This window comes from Lampetra fluviatilis, chromosome 12 (assembly GCF_964198595.1).
Source record: "Lampetra fluviatilis chromosome 12, kcLamFluv1.1, whole genome shotgun sequence".
Classification (NCBI taxonomy): Eukaryota; Metazoa; Chordata; class Hyperoartia; order Petromyzontiformes; family Petromyzontidae; genus Lampetra; species Lampetra fluviatilis.
This window is the reverse complement of record NC_136286.1, coordinates 3,470,542-3,488,450: the sequence shown is the minus strand read 5'-3', so window position 1 is coordinate 3,488,450 and position 17,909 is coordinate 3,470,542. Positions and strand designations below refer to the sequence as shown.

Genomic DNA, 17,909 nt, shown 5'->3' with positions numbered 1-17,909 from the left:
CCCTCACCACTCATCCTCACCAATGACACGCTCACCAATCACCACTCACCACTCACCCTCAACACTCACCCTCACCACTCACCACTCACCCTCACCATTCACCCTCACCACTCTCCCTCGCCACTCTCCCTCACCACTCATCCTCACCAATCACACCCTCACCAATCACCACTCACCACTCACCCTCAACACTCACCCTCACCACTTACCCTCACCACTCACCCTCACCACTCAACCTCCCCTCACCACTCACTAATCACCACTCACAATCGCCACTCACAACCGCCCTCACCATTATATTTTTGCCCCAGTCAACGCCGGATATTTCCCATTCGTAGCAGTTTATATCAACTATAAGCAACTTATATTAAACAGGAAGCGCGATCCTAAAGTAATTTACAACCTTCGATTAGTCCTTTGTGCGATTCAAAGAATCGATTCCTGGCATGTTGGGGGTTTACATTTTGAATGATAGAGTTTCATTCTCATTGTTATTTTATTTTTTTATTTTTTCAGGAGTTTTTAATTACATTTTTGCCCCGGTCAACGCCGGATATTTTCCGTTCGTAGCAGTTTATATCGACTTTAACGAACTTATAGTAAACGGGAATCGTCCAAATCTAAAGGAATCTACAACCTTCGATTCCTTTGCGCGATTCAGAGAATCGATTCTTGGCGCGTCGGGTTTAAAAGTAATTACACAGTTGTTTTTTCATTGGTATATAATGTTTGAAAGTTTTCATAAGATTTTAAATGTATTTCCCCCCGGGCAACGCTGGGTATATCGAGTTTATACCACAAATGTGTGCGCATATTTTTAACGGGAATTAAAAATGGCGTCCACCCGGCAGCGAATGCGTCGCTACCCGTTGCCAGGGGCAACCGCCGTCCAATGAAACTGCGTATGGTCCGGCGACACACAGACACACACACAGACAGACAGATTTGCGATTTTATATATATATAGATGTCCAGTTCACGGGCCACCTTGAAGAGCAATTGAATAGCCTTAAAAAAATATATCCAAGTGCTCTTAAATGTCCGTTTGTTTTGCCGCTGCACCCTTGCATCGCAAATCCACTGCTCGGTTTGTGCGGCTGCGTCTAATGTAATTCTGGCTTCTTATGATTGCGCTGAAAATTCAAAATGCTGGGATATGCCATTAAGTAGCCTCTGTGGTAACACAGAGCTGCCAGCCAGTGAAATAATTTAAAGATTAACTCATATTTGGGGCAGGTGGATTGACGCCTTTATGCTCTTTTTAAAGTTTCAACTCGGGTTGAAAGCGTTGACACATTAGGGCCATCCTTTGTTAACAGTGAGGCATTGTAAGACTCGTAAACATACCTAGTGAGAACAAGACTTTCGTATACAATTGTGTTGCTATTGGCCACTTACCCTATTGAAAAGCAACCAAATTATTGAACGGTTGCTTGCCCAGCATTCCGAGTCACAAACCAGAGCAAAAGCATTTTGCCCTGACAGCTATCTGTAGGCTTCCGTACTGCTAACGAAATGATTTTGAAGACAGGTGCATGTTGGAAAATGTTACATAATTCATGCGAATGCATAACTGTTTGAACTCGTTTCTTTTCTCTCTTCGTGTTGTGCGTGTGTGTGCGCGCACACGTGTGCTGTGGGTGACAGGAATTCGCTGTCCCAGGGATACATTCACCAGTTCTTCTACACGTACCGCTACTTTGTTTCCCCTCAGCAGCTCCTCAGCTTCATCATGGAGCAGTTTGTAAACGCCTCCAGGTAAAGAGTAGCATCTTTAATTTATAATTTCCTTTTTTTTTATTCAAATAAAGCTTCACCGATTCTCAGAACTCTTTTTCACGGGAGTACTGCGTTGGGATGGTTGGCCAATTCGATAACTGAGTATTTAACTTCGTGCGACAGGAAACTGGATTACCTGCAGAAAATCTACCGTGCATACGAGGAGGGTGTGACACTCAAAGCTCCGCACAGATGAAGTGAAGCCATTGCTGTGATACCATCAATTGGCCACCTTGTAGCCAAAGACTACATGCAACACCTGGTATACCCAGGTAGTCTGCCATTCAAATACTAAACTGACCTGCCATAATTGGGCATGTTCACGGTGATGTGATTGTAGACGCCATGGTGATTTGGTTGTAGGTTGGGCATATATTTGCCCATAGGGAATACATTCTCATAGAAGCAGTACACCCATCATTGTGGTTATCACAAAACCCGTTGTCGCCTATGCTTAGACCTCACACCTTGGAAAATGTGTTTTTTCATTGTGAGTCCTTGTGTTGAGTGTGTAAAAAGACGCCATTTTTATTGGTCATGTACAACATTCAGTCAATACCATGGTAATACAATTGCAGCATTAAATGCCATACTTGATAATCCCACAATTTACGACTATATTTACCCAAGAATGTCAGTGTGTAACGTGCGTGACGTCACTCCACGTCGACCAGTCCCCCTCATTATTAATCATTAGCAGGTGACGTCACTCACATGGAGAACCCCCCTCATTAATAATCATGAGTGGGTGACGTCACTCCACATCGAACAGCCCCCCTAATGAATAATCATGAACAGGCGACGTCCTCCAAATGGACAGCCCCCCCTCCCACCATTAACAATAATAAGCGGGTGACGTCACTCCACATGGGGGGACCGAGGCGCCTCCTCCCCCGTCGGCGTCAACTTACAACCCTCACTACAAAGGCAGTACCCTCACGTCACGTGATCTCGGCAACGCTGTTGAAACATCGAAGTAAAAACGACGTCATGATAAACAACGGATTATAACCTTTAAATAAAATAAGTCTGTGTCACCGCGCCCTTACAAATTGCACACGAATTGATGCAAAGAATATCACGTCGCGGGCTGATTTTCGTTTGCAAGTTTTAGATTTACTGCAATACACCCGACTTTGGACGGGCAAAAGGCGAGTTTAACATAATCATAATTTGTGGATTTACAGTTTCTGAAATGTTTTCACTCAGCAGATTGGGAGTGATTACATTAAAAGCCCATTTCATTTCCATAGGTAATACATCTCCATTGTTCATGTAATACCGCTACCGTGAAATCGCCCGGTCCGTATGTATTATTCAGATCCATCAGTCCAAAGGACTTCTTGGTCAACATTTTCCAGGGGCATTTGTCTAAAGAGGAAAACCCCGGCACAGATCCTGCTGAAAAACATTGGTACGGGAGGGTATTTTGGATCATCAACTCAAATGTTGTGGGGGGGGGGGGTTATTTTTTCTGGTGAAAGAGATCTTTGCGTATATTTTTAATTGCCCACAATCTAACAGGATAACTCAAAAACGGTTTTGTTATATTTTGACTTAAAAATTCCGTGACTGCAGGAATTCATATTCTTGGTTCTTTCGGTAAAGTCGCGTAGATAGAAAACAAAATCTAAATTAAAAGCAAAAAACCCACGACGTTTCAATCGCAACACAAGCGGTCTGAAGAAGAAAACCAAGAATACGGTTTTATTATACATTATACATTATTTACAGGATACGAGGCACCGCTGTTTAAACATTCTTTGCCCCCCTCTTTTTTGTGTCGTGTTTGCGACAATCCTCTTCCTTGTCCCCGTAGTGTCTACACGCCACATTCGTCCAAGATCTGCCAGCGCAGCATGGACCTGCTGCACATGTGGTTGCAGACATGCTACAGGGTGGACTTCGCGGGCGATGCGGAACTCACCAGCGTACTGCAGGGATTCATTTTAAACAAGGTGAGGCGTGTGTGGTGAGCCAGTGGGGGGAGGTGAGCATCACTGGACGTTTATCCTCATTGCTGTATAATATTTTATTTGTTTTGCTTTCATCATTTGGTGTCCCAGGTCATTCTTGAAAACGAGATGATACCCTGGTCTCTTGGGTTCTCACCTGGTTAAACAAATAGACTTGACTTGAATTTCGATTTAAAGCTTTCGTGACTGCAGGGATTCATCTTTTTGGTTCTTTCGGTAAAGTCACGTAGAAGGGAAGTAATAAAATAATAAAAATAAAACATAATAAAATAATTCTCACGACGTTTTGGCCACAACGCAAGCAGCCGTCCTCAGGTGAAAACCAGGTCTGTCGAGGCGACAGCGTCTGAATGAAACAGCACACGAGCTTGAGCCAGTAATAAGTATAACCCGTAAAAACAAAGTTTTTCACTATAAATCCTTTATATGCGTGGCAGCGAACTTAATATAAAGGATTTAAAAATATATTCGCCTGTGGAGGACGCGGGGATCGATCCCGTGACCTTTGGCATGGGAAGCGAGGGCACTACCAACTGCGCTACTCTGCCACGGCCTATGGAGGGGTTACGCTCGGGGCTCTTATACTGTGAATGAGTTCTATTTGAATATATGTAAAATACATTTTTTTTGCCTAAAAAGTGTAAAATTTTGGGAATTTTTTTTCACGAACATTAATTGTCTCGCACAACGAGTCTGTGTGGAAAATGTCAGCTCGATTGGATCACGGGAAGTGGGTTAAAAAACGACCGAAAGATTTGCACGGTCGTAAGCAAGCACGCAAGCAAGCACGCAAGCAAGCAAGCGAACTTAATATAAAGGATTTAAAAATATATTCGCCTGTGGAGGACGCGGGGATCGATACCGCGACCTTTGGCATGGGAAGCGAGGGCGTTACCAACTGCGCTACTCCGCCACGGCCTGTGGAGGGCTTACGCTCTGGGCTCTTACACTCTGACGTTCAGCCAAAGCCATGAATGCGTTCTATTTGAATATATGTAAAATAATTTTTTTTTGCCTAAAAAGTGTAAAATTTTGGGAATTTTTTTTCACGAACAATAATTGTCTGGCACAACGAGTCTGTGTGGAAAATGTCAGCTCGATTGGATCACGGGAAGTGGGTTAAAAAACGACCCAAAAGATTTGCACGGTCCTAAGCAAGCAAGCAAGCACGCAAACATAATATAAAGGATTTAAAAAATATGACGCTGTCGCCTCGACAGACCTGGTTTTCACCTGAGGACGGCTGCTTGCGTTGTGGCCGAAACGTCGTGAGAATTATTTTATTATGTTTTATTTTTATTATTTTATTACTTCCCTTGTACGTGACTTTACCGAATGAACCAAAAAGAAGACTTGACTTGATCGCTCACTCGCTATAATTACTCGAATGCCTCTCGGCCTCTGGGGTGTTTGTTTATTTATTATGAATTATTACTGCATGAGAAGAGGGAATGCGATGTGAACGGTTTGTTCTGAGTTGCCATTGGGCAGCAGGCATAAATGGGGGGTTCACGTCCTGGCAAATGATCCCAGTTAATGCATTGGTGAATGTTATTTTGTTTGCGCAGTTTTGGTCAAAAATTTGCTGACTTCTCCATTGCTAAAAATGGGGAAAATCACAAAGGTGCCATGATTTGGCCATTTCTAATCTTTAGTCACCTGCCCAGTGGCAGGTTCATGGCTCAAACATCCTCCGTTCTGTCCGATTTTGATATTTCTTCTTCATGTCACTTCTTTCCAAATTTTCAAGCAGCATCTTTATTATATTCTTGGTTCTTTCGGTAAAGTCACGTAGAAGGGAAATAATAAAATAATAAAAATAAAACATAATAAAATACAATTCTCTGCCCCTTCATCTCTATCTTTTCTGAGTTATATTAATTACACTTCCCTCCTCCTGAACTTGGCCATGTCACTCAGATGTAAACATAGCCAATTCAGTTTGATTGAGTTAAACCTTTGGAGAATTTTGCATCGGGCCGATACCAGTTCTATAAAAGATTAATAAGTTGGCCTAGAGGCCTGGCACCTGGTTATGCAGATTGTTGTATAATCATTGGCAGCCTTCTTACCAACAGCCCTACCCAATGTTGTCACTCCATATCAACAGACACGCACACATAAAGACACTTCCAAATGCCCACCACCTGAATCAATCCACGTGTTCTGCACCTCCCAACACCCACGACATGACACAATGGCCAGGTGGTCTCATACCACGAGACGGCGGGGCAGCACCTTCTGCACCACAGCAGCAACTGCGACCACTCCAGGGGTCAAGGGTCACTGAGCAGCCTGGAGGAGGAGGACGATTACGCAGTGTTCTCACCGGGCCCCGCATCGGCACGTGCCTCCTTGGACATCGGCGCAGCGCGGGTGAGTGTGAAAGTAAAGTCACAGGCTTAATGAATCACTCGCTTGCGCTTGCACCTACGATTAGTATGGTTGGCTACGCCCGGTGCGAAAGAAGTTCAACATACCATTGGTACCTCAATTTTTTTTTACCCTTTTATCTGGCAACAAAACTGATGACTCCTCGTAAAAAAGGTGTCAGTTTTGTTGCCAGATAAAAGGGTAAAAAAACAATTATCAAGTTCAACATACATACATATATACATAAGTCAGAGTAGTGTGATGAAGGATGAGGTGGCCCGGTGGTTTTGTGCGCTCATACCATATTAGAGAACTGAGCCGTCACCGTTGAGACTTGCAATTCAACGAGATTCTCAGCTGTAGTGAGTTGATACATCTCAGTCCAGTCGGCAAATGACTCCACAAAAAGACCAAATAACATGAAATGTAGTTGTGTCACTTACATGTGTCATCTTGTGTCCACCTTGCAGAGAGCCCGAGATCAACACAAGGCCCGGCTGCCCGTGCAGCAGCAGATGTCCGTCTCGGGCTGCCTGGGCCTCTTCCGACAAATGTCCTCGGTCGGCGAGAGGGACACCTCGGTGTACAAGCACAGCGCCAAGAGCCCCGGCGCGTACATGTTGGCCAATTACACGGCGACGCAGATAGCGCTGCAGCTCACCCTGCTGGAGGAGGTATGGCTTCTCCGCACATCCGCGGCTCGCCGTTTCGTGCCGCTGCGTAGAGGGACGGGGCCGCTGTGTTGCGTCTCGTCTGCTCTAGTGCGACACGGTGTGTTGACGACTTGACGTGTGCATTATACACTTTTGTTTGAAATTTATGGAACGGTCTTTTTTTTCCGGACATAACAGAATAGCTGCTTGTTTTTAAAATATTCGGGTTGTTAAATGTTTTTTTTTAATTGCATTACCCATAGCTGCATGCAAAATTAATGCTAAATACAGTTTGCCGCACGTATAGAAATGTAACATCTTTGCTATTTTAGTCGAGAAATGAAGGGAGCTGCCATGCTGCAATAGAGAGGTAGACGATTTGATCAGTGAGACAGTGCAAGTTCCTTAACCCCCCCCCCCCCACACCTTTGTCCCCCCAACAGCATAGTTTGGTTCAGAACAATTGATTGGCTGGTCGCGGTTCAGGGCACAAGGAGTATAGGGAGGCCAAGCATAAGATGCGAGGGATGCAGTGGAACGAGATATGTGGATCGTGGGTGTGAGCAGTGAAGAGGCGCAGAATAGAAGCTCGCGGAGAAATTAAATCTTAAGCAGCTGACCAAATGTCAAACAAATGGGACTTTGGCTTAGCAGAATAAGGCCTCTGCTGACCTTTGCTTTCTCAGGCACTTCGAACTTAAACATTTGCTACGGCATTTTTTTAAACCAAGCTACCGCTTTATACACAACAGGTTGGAGGTGCTGTAGTGTAGCAATGTTCTGAGGTCCTTGATGACCACTCTTTGGTTCTTTCGGTAAAGTCACGTATAAAGAGAAAATAATAAATTAAATAATAGCATATGACGTTTGGATTGCAACACAAGCAATCATCATCAGGTATAAATGAAATAGAAAACAAATCTAGTATACTTAGAAATGTAATGTAATACAACACAGAGAGTCGGCTAACATAACAGTCAACACCCTACCTGGTGGATTACGTTCTTCCAGAGAATGCTAAATTTGAGAGAGAGATAAAACACAAAACCGGAGACATATAGACAGACATATAAGCAGAGAGAGATAACACAGAGATACATAGAGAGAGACACATACATAGGCACACAGAGAAACCACGCCTCTGTGTCGAGGCCTTAAATAAAGAGAGGGGGGGGAGATATGGGGGGGGGGGGGGGGGTAGAGAAATTAGCATGTCAATGAGTGGCACGGAGACTGCGCCAAAAAAACGACTAAACAACAAAAACGAGGGGAGACAGAGAGAGAGACACACTAAATTAAATAACCTAGCAAAATTTCGAAATGTAATGCAATGCAACACAGAGAGTCGGTCAACACACAATTAACGCATAGCCTGGTTGATTACGTTCTTCCAAAGATTGCTAAGTTAGAAGTTAAGTGTGAAATTTTAAAGAGAGACAAGACACAGACACGAAGACAGACATACAAGCAGAGAGAGAACAACAACAGAGACACACAGAGAGAGCAGAACATAAGAACGACAAAACGAGGGGAGACAGAGAGAGAGACACACTAAATCAAATAAACCTAGAAAAATTTCGAAATGTAATGCAATGCAACATAGAGAGTCACTCAACACACAATTAATACATAGCCTTGTTGATTACGTTCTTCCAAAGATTGCTAAGTTAGAAGTTAAGTGTGACATTTTAAGTCCTTGTTGACCGCTGGGCCCTTCCCTTGATGACTGCCACCCCCCGCCAGGTGACGTTCAAGTCCTGCCTCCCCGTGCACTTCATGAACACACGAGCGCAGGGCGTCAGGGAGAATCTGCAGCCTGGAATCAACAGGTGGGTGTGGAGTCATCAAATCAACGATGTGGAGAGAGAGAAATTTTTTTATCGTTTTGCTCACGCTGCATGCATCGGGAGTGATGTGGTAGGCTCGGTTTGATTCCTCGTCTTGAGCACCGATCCGTGTGGAGTTTAAATGTTCTCCCCCTATTCTGCATGAGTTTCCTCTGGGTTCTCCGTTTTTCTTCGCATGGCTGGAAAAAAACCCACATTGTAAACGGTTTTGACGGAACATCCCATTGCTGAAAAGTGATCTTAAAAAAAAAAATACTCATTGGGATCACGCACAGCCAGCAACGTTGCCTCCTACTCCGACAACTTTGGCAGGACCCTCCGTGTCTTGAGACTCGGTGAGACCTTCTGGAATAAACATTCTGAATAATTATAAAACAATCAAACCATGCGTGTCAAAACTGAATATTTTACAGTTTAAGCAAATGACCGGTTTAATGTTACCTTCGGGACCGTTGACGAAGCCTCATGAATATGCCCGATCTCGTCACAGATCAGCAGCTAGCAGGTTTAAGCCTGAACACAGCAGTGCAGGAGTTCGCAACCTGCGGCTGAAGGGCCGCATTCGGCTCTTCAAGGACTGCCTTCTCGTATTCGCAAGCATTGCGGCTCTTGACATATTTCGCTTTGTTTCTACCGAATTCGAAAAAAACGCTTTACGGGTTGCTTTGGTTGCCGGCCCCTTTCACGAGTACAACATTGCTCTACCGCTGCCTGCAATGTAGCTGTAAAGCAGCAGAGGGCAGTGCAGGAACATCTGTGGCATTGTTTTCCCAAGCCTCTTCTCCCCAACCTTCACGCAACATGGCACTGGCCACCGTGATGAAGTGTGGTCATTAACCCCCCCATCACAGCACGGTGTGGGTAGGCCCTCATCCAGCAGTGGATTGACATGTGTATTACCTTTGGCCTAATGGAACAAGCTAGGCAGAACCAGAGAGGAACATTCACATTATCGACACTGATAACACTGTGTAAACATTTTTTTTTGTTCCTGGGTAGTGTTATTTCCTAATTGCTTATGTCTCAAAAGTGCAGAAAATGGCTATTATTCCCCACAAACTTTGCTTTTGTGACCAGGACAGTGATATTTTGAAATTTACCTATTTTTAATGACAAAACGGGCGAATTTGTGTCTTTTCGTCTCACATAAAGTCAGAAAAAAACACCATATGAATCAAAATTAACATGTGTTTATACTAAAGTACAGCCTTACTGAGTCTCAACGCTTTTTAAGGAGGCTCCTGCGAAGTTTTTGCGCAGTAAGGGGCGACTTTTCAATATGTAACCCAAGTGGAATAATTTCCAAGTATTTTTTTAGCAATTGGATGTTTGGCTAATACCCGTAACATTGTATATGATGTTAGCTATGGCAGGAAACAAGAGAACCTGGAAGAATCCATGCAGCTCAGGGAGAATAAAAACAACTACATACTCCAGGCCCTTGTTGCTGTGAGGCATGAGTGTTACCACTGGTCTAACCTGCCACCCCATTAACGTGTGCGTGTATATTCTGCACTGCTAGACTGACCATCTGCTCGCCGGAGGGAGTCAGCCTGTTTGTGCCTGACTGCAAGCCCCGGGGAAGCCTGTGGAAATTCCTGGACCACTCAGCCAACATCAGCACCTGGGTGTCCGCGGAGATCCTGAGCTGCGACTCCATCAAGGTGAGTTCCGGCGCACAGGAGATATGCAGTGATGAAGATGGTTACATATCGCCAATGAAAATAAACTATTAAGAGCTTCACTTGTTAAGAGCTTCACTTGTAAGTAAATTAGCTATACCATTTGCTCTGTCTGAGATTTAATGAATTGCGGAAGCACTGCCTTTAGATTTACATTTGGCGCAGTGCTAAGTTACGTGGTCCTTAGGCTGGCGTTCATAAACCAAAGTTACATGCAACAAATATTTTTATATTGCATTTGTTATCCGCATCTTCCGTGGCTTGTGAAGATTTGGTTAAGCGCTGTCCGTTGTTTCTGGGGAATATGTAAGCCAGGCAGTGTGGTGGTGAGCTCACTGGTCAGTAGTTGGGCAGGATGCTTGAATCTCACAAGTTGGTCAACGCCGATTAAATGCTGAAATTCGCATGGCGCTAAACTTTGTGGATGTTTTTCTTTTCATATTTGTGCTGCTAGTTCAGGAATAGAGGAAGAACGACTCATTGGTGCCATATTCATGGCAATTTGATAGGAATATGCAAGGAAATAAAAGTAGCTGTTGTAGATACACACCTAGCCTCTTGGGGTGTCAATGACAAATATGAACCTTCATTAACGAGAAATAAGCCCACCCTCATGGCACTCCTTATGGCACTCCCAAAAATTTTTCTAATATTTTAATGCTGTAACGTCACTAGAGCACAATAGTAGAGCATTTGCTCATGTTTTTAAAGCTTTCTATCGCCATTAATGAAGCTTCAAAACTTTATTGGACAGTCTGGGCACATATCTATGATTTTTTTTAGTGATGTTACATCTTTGTTTAAGAGGCCTTGCGACAGGGCGGGGGGGTGACCGGGGGGTGACTGGGTGTCTCCGAGTTCAGAACGCTGAGCTGTGGTGAGCATTCAAATCCCAGTAGACGTCTGTGATTAAACCGGGTTCTCAAGTGTAATGAGTTCATGGTCTCATCCTGGTCACCAATTACTGCACAAATAATATGGTCAGGGTAAAATACGTTTGGTTCTGCACTCAATTTAGATCAATTACAAGCCCTGAGAATTAAAAATATCAGTTTCACTGTTGTGCGACATACGTTAACTCACTGGCATCAGTGGGTGGGGAAATGCTGCCTTCTACTGTGTGGACCAGAGATCACTTGATGCAGGGATATTTACTTCTGTGGGCCGTTCACTAACATGAAGAAGGGTTGCACCGCTGTGCAAGAGATACAAATGTAATTGGAACCTCCTTTGCCAGTAGCAAAATATGATAATTGTTTTTTTACCCTTTTACCTGGCAACAAAACTGACACATTTTTTTTACAAGGAATCATGTTTGCATTGACCGCAATACCTGCGGTCGGAATGCAAACAAAAAACACAACTCTGATAATGTATGCACTGTCCTTGAAATGGATTGGTCCACACCCGAGACAGCTTTTCTTAGAGCCTAGTCTCACATGGTGTTGGACCAGATGACGCCAACAGCCGCACAACTCAAAGACAATGCACCATCAGAGTATGAGAGCTCGGAGTAAACATTTACACCATTGGAACCTCCTAGTAGCATATGATAATTGGTTTTTTACCCTTTTATCCGGCAACAAAACTGACACCTTTTTTACTGTTATCATATTTTGCTACTGGCAAAGGATGTTCCAATGGTGTAAATGCTTACCCCGAGCTCTCATACTCTGATGGTGCATTGTCTTTGAGTTGTGCGCCTTTTGGCGTCATCTGGTCCAACACCATGTGAGACTAGGCTCTAAGGAAAGCTGTCTCGGGTGTGGACCAATCAATTTCAAGGACAGTGCACACACATTATCAGAGTTGTGTTTTTTGTGTGCATTCCGACCGCAGGTATTGTGGTCAATGCAAACATGACTCCTTGTAAAAAAAAAAAGGTGTCAGTTTTGTTGCCAGATAAAAGGGTAAAATAACCAATCATCATTAACAAATGTAATTGTTGTCTCATGATGTGACACTGATAGCTTGGGAAAGAGATTCACCAAACATGTTTTTGTAAAAGTGGATCGTCGTTGTCTGTCACTGTCTCTTGCAGACACAGCTGGCTGTTCTCTCCAAATTCCTGCACGTGGCCAAGACCTGCAGCAGCCTGCGCAACTTTGCGTCCAGCATGCAGATCCTGAGCGGCCTGGAGAACTTCACCGTCCGGCAGCTTCCCGTGAGCTTCGCACTCTCCAGCGCTGATCTATCACGGTGTACACTCGTCGCATGCTGGGTACATGCACTGAAAATGTCCGCAGGTTGGTGGGTTCCTAGTAGCGAGATAAAGAAATGTCATTTTTCTCAGTATAAATAACACAAATATTTATTATCTTTGATAAGGTTAAACATTAACGCGTATTTTTTTCAAGTGACCTTTCCAGGAACATCCAGCCCCAGACTCTGGCGCAACCACCAACCACTCTTGCACATATTACCTTCGGGGCATATGATGAAATCTCATGAATATCCCCGATCTCGTCGGAACTCGGCAGCTAGCAACAGGGTCTTGAATATCCATTCGTCCACTGTTGTGTCATGTGACTTTGACAGGTGTGGAGGAGCCTTCCCTCCAAGGCGATGGCCATCATGGAGGAGCTGGTGGCAGTAAAGGTGCAGCATTTCCGGCCGTTACATTCACACAAAAATCTTTCCCTCTCAGAGCGGGTGAGAAAGTGATGGCCTCAACTTTTCAGAACAAGAGGTCACACCTTCTTGGTTCTTTCGGTAAAGTCACGTAGTAGGGAAATAATAAAATAGTAAAAATAAAACATAATAAAATACAATTCTCACGACGTTTCGGCCACAATGCAAGCAGCCGTCCTCAGGTGAAGCACAGGTCTGTCGGAAAGACAGCGTCTGAATGTGTCTTTCTGACAGACCTGTTCTTCACCTGAAGACGGCTGCTTGCGTTGTGGCCGAAACGTCGTGAGAATTGTATTTTATTATGTTTTACTTTTATTATTGTATTATTTCCCTTCTACGTGACTTTACCGAAAGAACCAAGAAGATGAATCCCTGCAGTCACGAAAGCTTTAAATCGAAAAGAGGTCACACGTGAAAGACCTCAGATGTAGCCCTGTGATATCCACTTCCGTGGATCTTTCTTTGACACGGAGAGCTGTTGCACTGCTCTGATTAGATTTTTCTTCTCAAGGCACAAGCGCTTTGTTTTTTCCCACATTGTATTTGATATACAATCGCTTCCGTACTGATCGAGTCTCTTAGTATTATTATTAACTCAAATACCCCTTTGTTCTGGCGTTGCAGAGTCACAGTTTACGTATATATGTTGACTAGCGGGAAGTACCCGGCGTTGCCCGGGTGAAAAATATATTTAAAAACTTCTCAATACTTAAAAACATAACATTTACATATGAAAAGAAAACTTTGATCATTACCTCGTTCATTAAAATAAAACCCAACGAGCGGTGGGAAAAAAAACTTACACTCGCGCGCCAAGATTCAATTCTTTAAATTGCGCAAAGGAATCTAAGGTTGTAGATTTCTTTAGAATCGGCCTATTCCCGTTTAATCGATACCACAAACGCTCACCAGATATCGATTCTCGCCAGTTCTGTATATGGGTTGACGCCACACACTTCATCGTCATTCCCCCCCCCCCAAATACAAAGTCTATTTTTATACATTTTGCATTGTGTACAGTCTGGAAGCTACCCACATGCCAAATTTCAAGTTTGTTGCATGTCGGGAAGTATGCCAAACATTTCGAACAGACACACATTCACAAATTTCCCTTTAATATACATAGATGATGATGTCAAAAACACATTCCAGATAGAATTACCTTTATCTTACTACTCTGCTGTGACCCAATGACCACCGGTAGCCGAATAGAAATGTTTTTGCAAAAAACAGGTATCCAATTTGCCACACATTAAGAGATGTCTAACAAAAAATACATTTTACTGAGAAACTAAGGCAGCTGCCACGATGTGTAATGGTCAGCATACTTGACTTGCAATACAAAGGTCACTGGCTCAAATCTATCTCGCGCTGCAGTAGTTGGGCCAAGTTTCTTGTATCCTGTCCATCCAGCAATGTGAGTACATTTATACTAGTACGGTACAGTGTGGATACTCCCACATATCCCTACCAAATTACATTGGAAACAATTAACAGTTCCAGAATTTCTGAATCGGTAATCGGTTCTAAAAACGCTTACCGGTTACCGTCTAAACAATTCCTGGTCACTGCCCAGTGTTCATCCACCCACGCATTTTTCTGTCTTTCACTACGCCCCCCCACCGTCCCCCAGGTATTCCTGAAGAGTGACAGCGAATGCTTACTGGAGGCCGATACTAGTCGGCCCAAGCCAACCATCCCCTGCCCTCACCTCTTCTCCATGCACGTGCAGCAGCTGGAAGTTGGCGGTTTCACAATGGCCAACAGGATGTACAAGTGGCCCAAGTTAAGGTACGAACTCTTACTCTTAGTTCTTTCGGTAAAGTCACGTAGGTAAAAAATGAAATTAAAATTAATAAAAAAAACAATAAAATCACGACCTTTCGGAGGCAACACAAGCTTCCGTCTTCAGGTGAAACTGTCACAGCAAAAAATCTGTATCAAGTGGAGAGAAGTCCCAAGAGGTACGACCTTATATACTGACTTTACCGAAAGAACTAAGAGTATGAATCCTTGCAGTCACGAACGCTTCAAATCTATTACGGACTCTTATCGGCAGGGCCGATTTGCGGGGAGCGGCAGTGCAGTCATTTGCACACTATGTTACGAGCCCTGCGACTAGGTGGTTGGCATCCATCAAGCTATTCCTGGGCCTCCTCCGGGTTAACTGAGCCTGGTGTGGTGTGTAAATATCAGCACCAGGCAGCTAAGATGGCCAACGTGGCATGGGGAGGCCCTAACCCAGCAGTGGATTTTTAAAAAGATGGACAAAATACGTTCAGAATTACATATAACTGGAGGAAATCTACATAGAAGTTACCAATTCAGTATCTTGTGTGTTAGGTACTAATTACCTTTAGGTGTGTAATTTAGAAACCAATTACGAATCACAAATGCAATACAACTACATATGAATTGCATGTCATTTGTACACGTAACTATTACAGTAACAGTACATGATCACAAGCGAAATTCACATCTGTAAACTGAAACGTCCGTCTTTGTTCGTCACCGCTACCGCGTCACCCACTGTCTCCGCCGTCCCAGGTCGCTGGCAAGGACGGTCCACCAGATAGCGGCCTTCCAGAGTCGCACGTACGCCCTGGCGCCCGACGAGGAACTGAAGGTGCAGCTGCGTGCACGCATCTGCCGCTTCCGCGGGGCCGACCTGCAGGCGCTAGCCTCGCAGCACGAACCCAACTACCACCGGCAGCCGGCAGAGCGCAACTCCCGCAAGGTGCACGAGGTGCTCGCCAAGGTCAGGGCCACTTTCCAGTAACGGCCGCCGCCAGTGAAGAGAAGTCCAGCTGCGTCGCAAGTGGGAGCCCTCCGCGCTTGCGACTGTGGCGGTGGCGCAAGCCGGTTGCGGGAGATGTCCTCCATACGCCTCCAGCGAGGCGTACGCAACTCCTGTTGGCGCATACACAAACGTACGCGTCTCATCTTTGGAGTGGGATCCTCCCGGACGGACACAAACACACACACACGTGTGTGTGCAAGATGTGCCCGTCACTTGCGGCATGAAACTTTGAATCCCCAGGAAGACAGCTAGAAGGTAAAGCCACTCCTCAGTTGTCTGGATCAAATGTTAAGACAGATGAGCCTCAAGTGAATTCGCCAATTCAGCATTGTCTTCTGCGTGTATTTAATGGTTTCGTAGCTCTACATGCTTTGTGTGATTTTTTTCCCTGTAAAACAGGCATGCACAAGAAGAACAGACAATACACGCTTGCATGACCACGCGCACATCAAGACACATTGCGTTCCAGTGTAACTCGCGTTAATTACGGTTATTTTCCGTCTCTTCGCTCCGAGTTTACGGTACGTCATTCCGAATAATAAGGGAATATTATAGGTTGTGTATACAGACGCATCATTGGAATGCCAATGTGGTGCTGGTAACAATAGACGTGTTCTGAAAGTGATACTAAGAAATAAATATACGATGTGATTATGTTTTGGCTGAGAAAGCTCGATATGTAAATCCGCGATGAGATCAATCCACACATTTCACGAATCATTCATGTTTTTTGAAAACTGCAAATACTGTACTATATATGAAAGAGAAAACATGACACGAGTTATATAATTTATTTGTGACGATTATTGTACGACATTTTTACCTTTTGAGCAGGCTGAACTTTTCCTTGTTCATGCATTTTGCAACATCACCGGGAAAAATAGGTTCTCGAAATGCATTGCTCAGCATCACTCTTAACGGGCTGCGGTGTTTGCACGTTAGAGAGTTACAGCCAGCGGCAGTGCGGTGGAGTTGGCGGAGATCTTCATTGCACCGGAATGTTTTGTATCGAGTGAATGCACAAGGAGCCACGTGTTTCAGCTATATCCATGTCAGGCTTGAAAATCACTTTTCCCATATTCCCGACCAAACGTGTCTTTGCTAAGGGACCATTTTTAAGCGATCTTTGCTGCTAAACAGTCAGTCGGTCACTGCTTCGTGGAGGATGCTGCTGTCTTTTTCGTGATGGAGTTAAATGAAATGACGAAACCGAACATGAGCAGAAGTTTTTTTCTGAGAAGGGGTTATTTTTGAGCGAGCGGCGGACACAGAGGACGTGAAAAGGCAACAAGTTGACTTGAAAGGAGTGAGAATTTGTAGACACCAACAATAGCTGAACAAAAGTAATATTTCGAAAGGACTTGTTTTTGTTTATTTATAAAAAGTCATATTTGGCTTCATTTTAATTACTTGAATGTTTAACAAAAAAAATTGGTCCATGCAAAATTACTTTGGCTCGTTATTTTTGGTTTGTCAAATAAGCAAAATGTTTAACATTTTTTCCCCACAAAATGTAATAATTACTTTTTGTTATATTTTAGGTAAAGCATTCAATGTTATATATTTTTTCTCAAATAACACCCATCATGTCCATTTGGACCTAAATTACAGGTTTGTAAAAAATATCAATTTCACAATGAATAAGGTAAATATTTTCAGTTTATGTAAAAGACCAAACCAACACGTGTTTCCTATTTTCAACTAAAAACTGACAGATTTGTACGTAGGTTTTTTCCGGGTTTTTTTTTATCACCAAACATCTTTTTACACTCATCGTTAGTGATTTCAAGAAACTTCAAGTTTTTTTTGGTCAAAAACTAAGGACATTTTTAAGCCTTATTTTTGCAAAAACTGTGTAAATAATTTTTCTTTTCACCAAGAGACCAACTGGGTGGTGGTAGCTAACGCACGTAGCCGGTAATCCAGCAATGTGGAGTTGAGGTTTGGGTGGTTCGCACAATTATCGAGACTCCCTTTCCCATGGGCAGTGAGGTGCCATACCCTTGGCTTACCAGGAGAAGGCAGTAGAGCATAAATGTGGACTCACACCTGTTTGGTCGGTATGGGATAAAGCATTCCCCCCCCTAACATTACACACGTGGTTTACAAAGACAAAGATCCCCCCGTATAGCCTGAACAGACTGCTGGGGCAAGAGCTGTTAACGAGC

At 43.9% G+C, this 17,909-nt stretch overlaps 1 protein-coding gene across 1 annotated transcript in view; it reads left to right on the top strand.

The window, feature by feature from the left end:
* The window catches only part of LOC144935265 (kinase non-catalytic C-lobe domain-containing protein 1-like), a 38,482-nt gene extending 21,282 nt beyond the window's left edge, over positions 1-17,200 (top strand). The window contains exons 17-26 of the mRNA XM_078861835.1: positions 1,648-1,758; positions 3,599-3,737; positions 5,961-6,131; positions 6,599-6,802; positions 8,525-8,610; positions 10,151-10,292; positions 12,352-12,474; positions 12,849-12,908; positions 14,575-14,732; positions 15,489-17,200. Of these exons, the coding sequence (XP_078717961.1) occupies positions 1,648-1,758; positions 3,599-3,737; positions 5,961-6,131; positions 6,599-6,802; positions 8,525-8,610; positions 10,151-10,292; positions 12,352-12,474; positions 12,849-12,908; positions 14,575-14,732; positions 15,489-15,720 (1,426 nt within the window). The 3' untranslated portion in view covers positions 15,721-17,200. The remainder of the gene's footprint in view (positions 1-1,647; positions 1,759-3,598; positions 3,738-5,960; positions 6,132-6,598; positions 6,803-8,524; positions 8,611-10,150; positions 10,293-12,351; positions 12,475-12,848; positions 12,909-14,574; positions 14,733-15,488) is intronic.
* Positions 17,201-17,909: the final 709 nt, after the last annotated feature.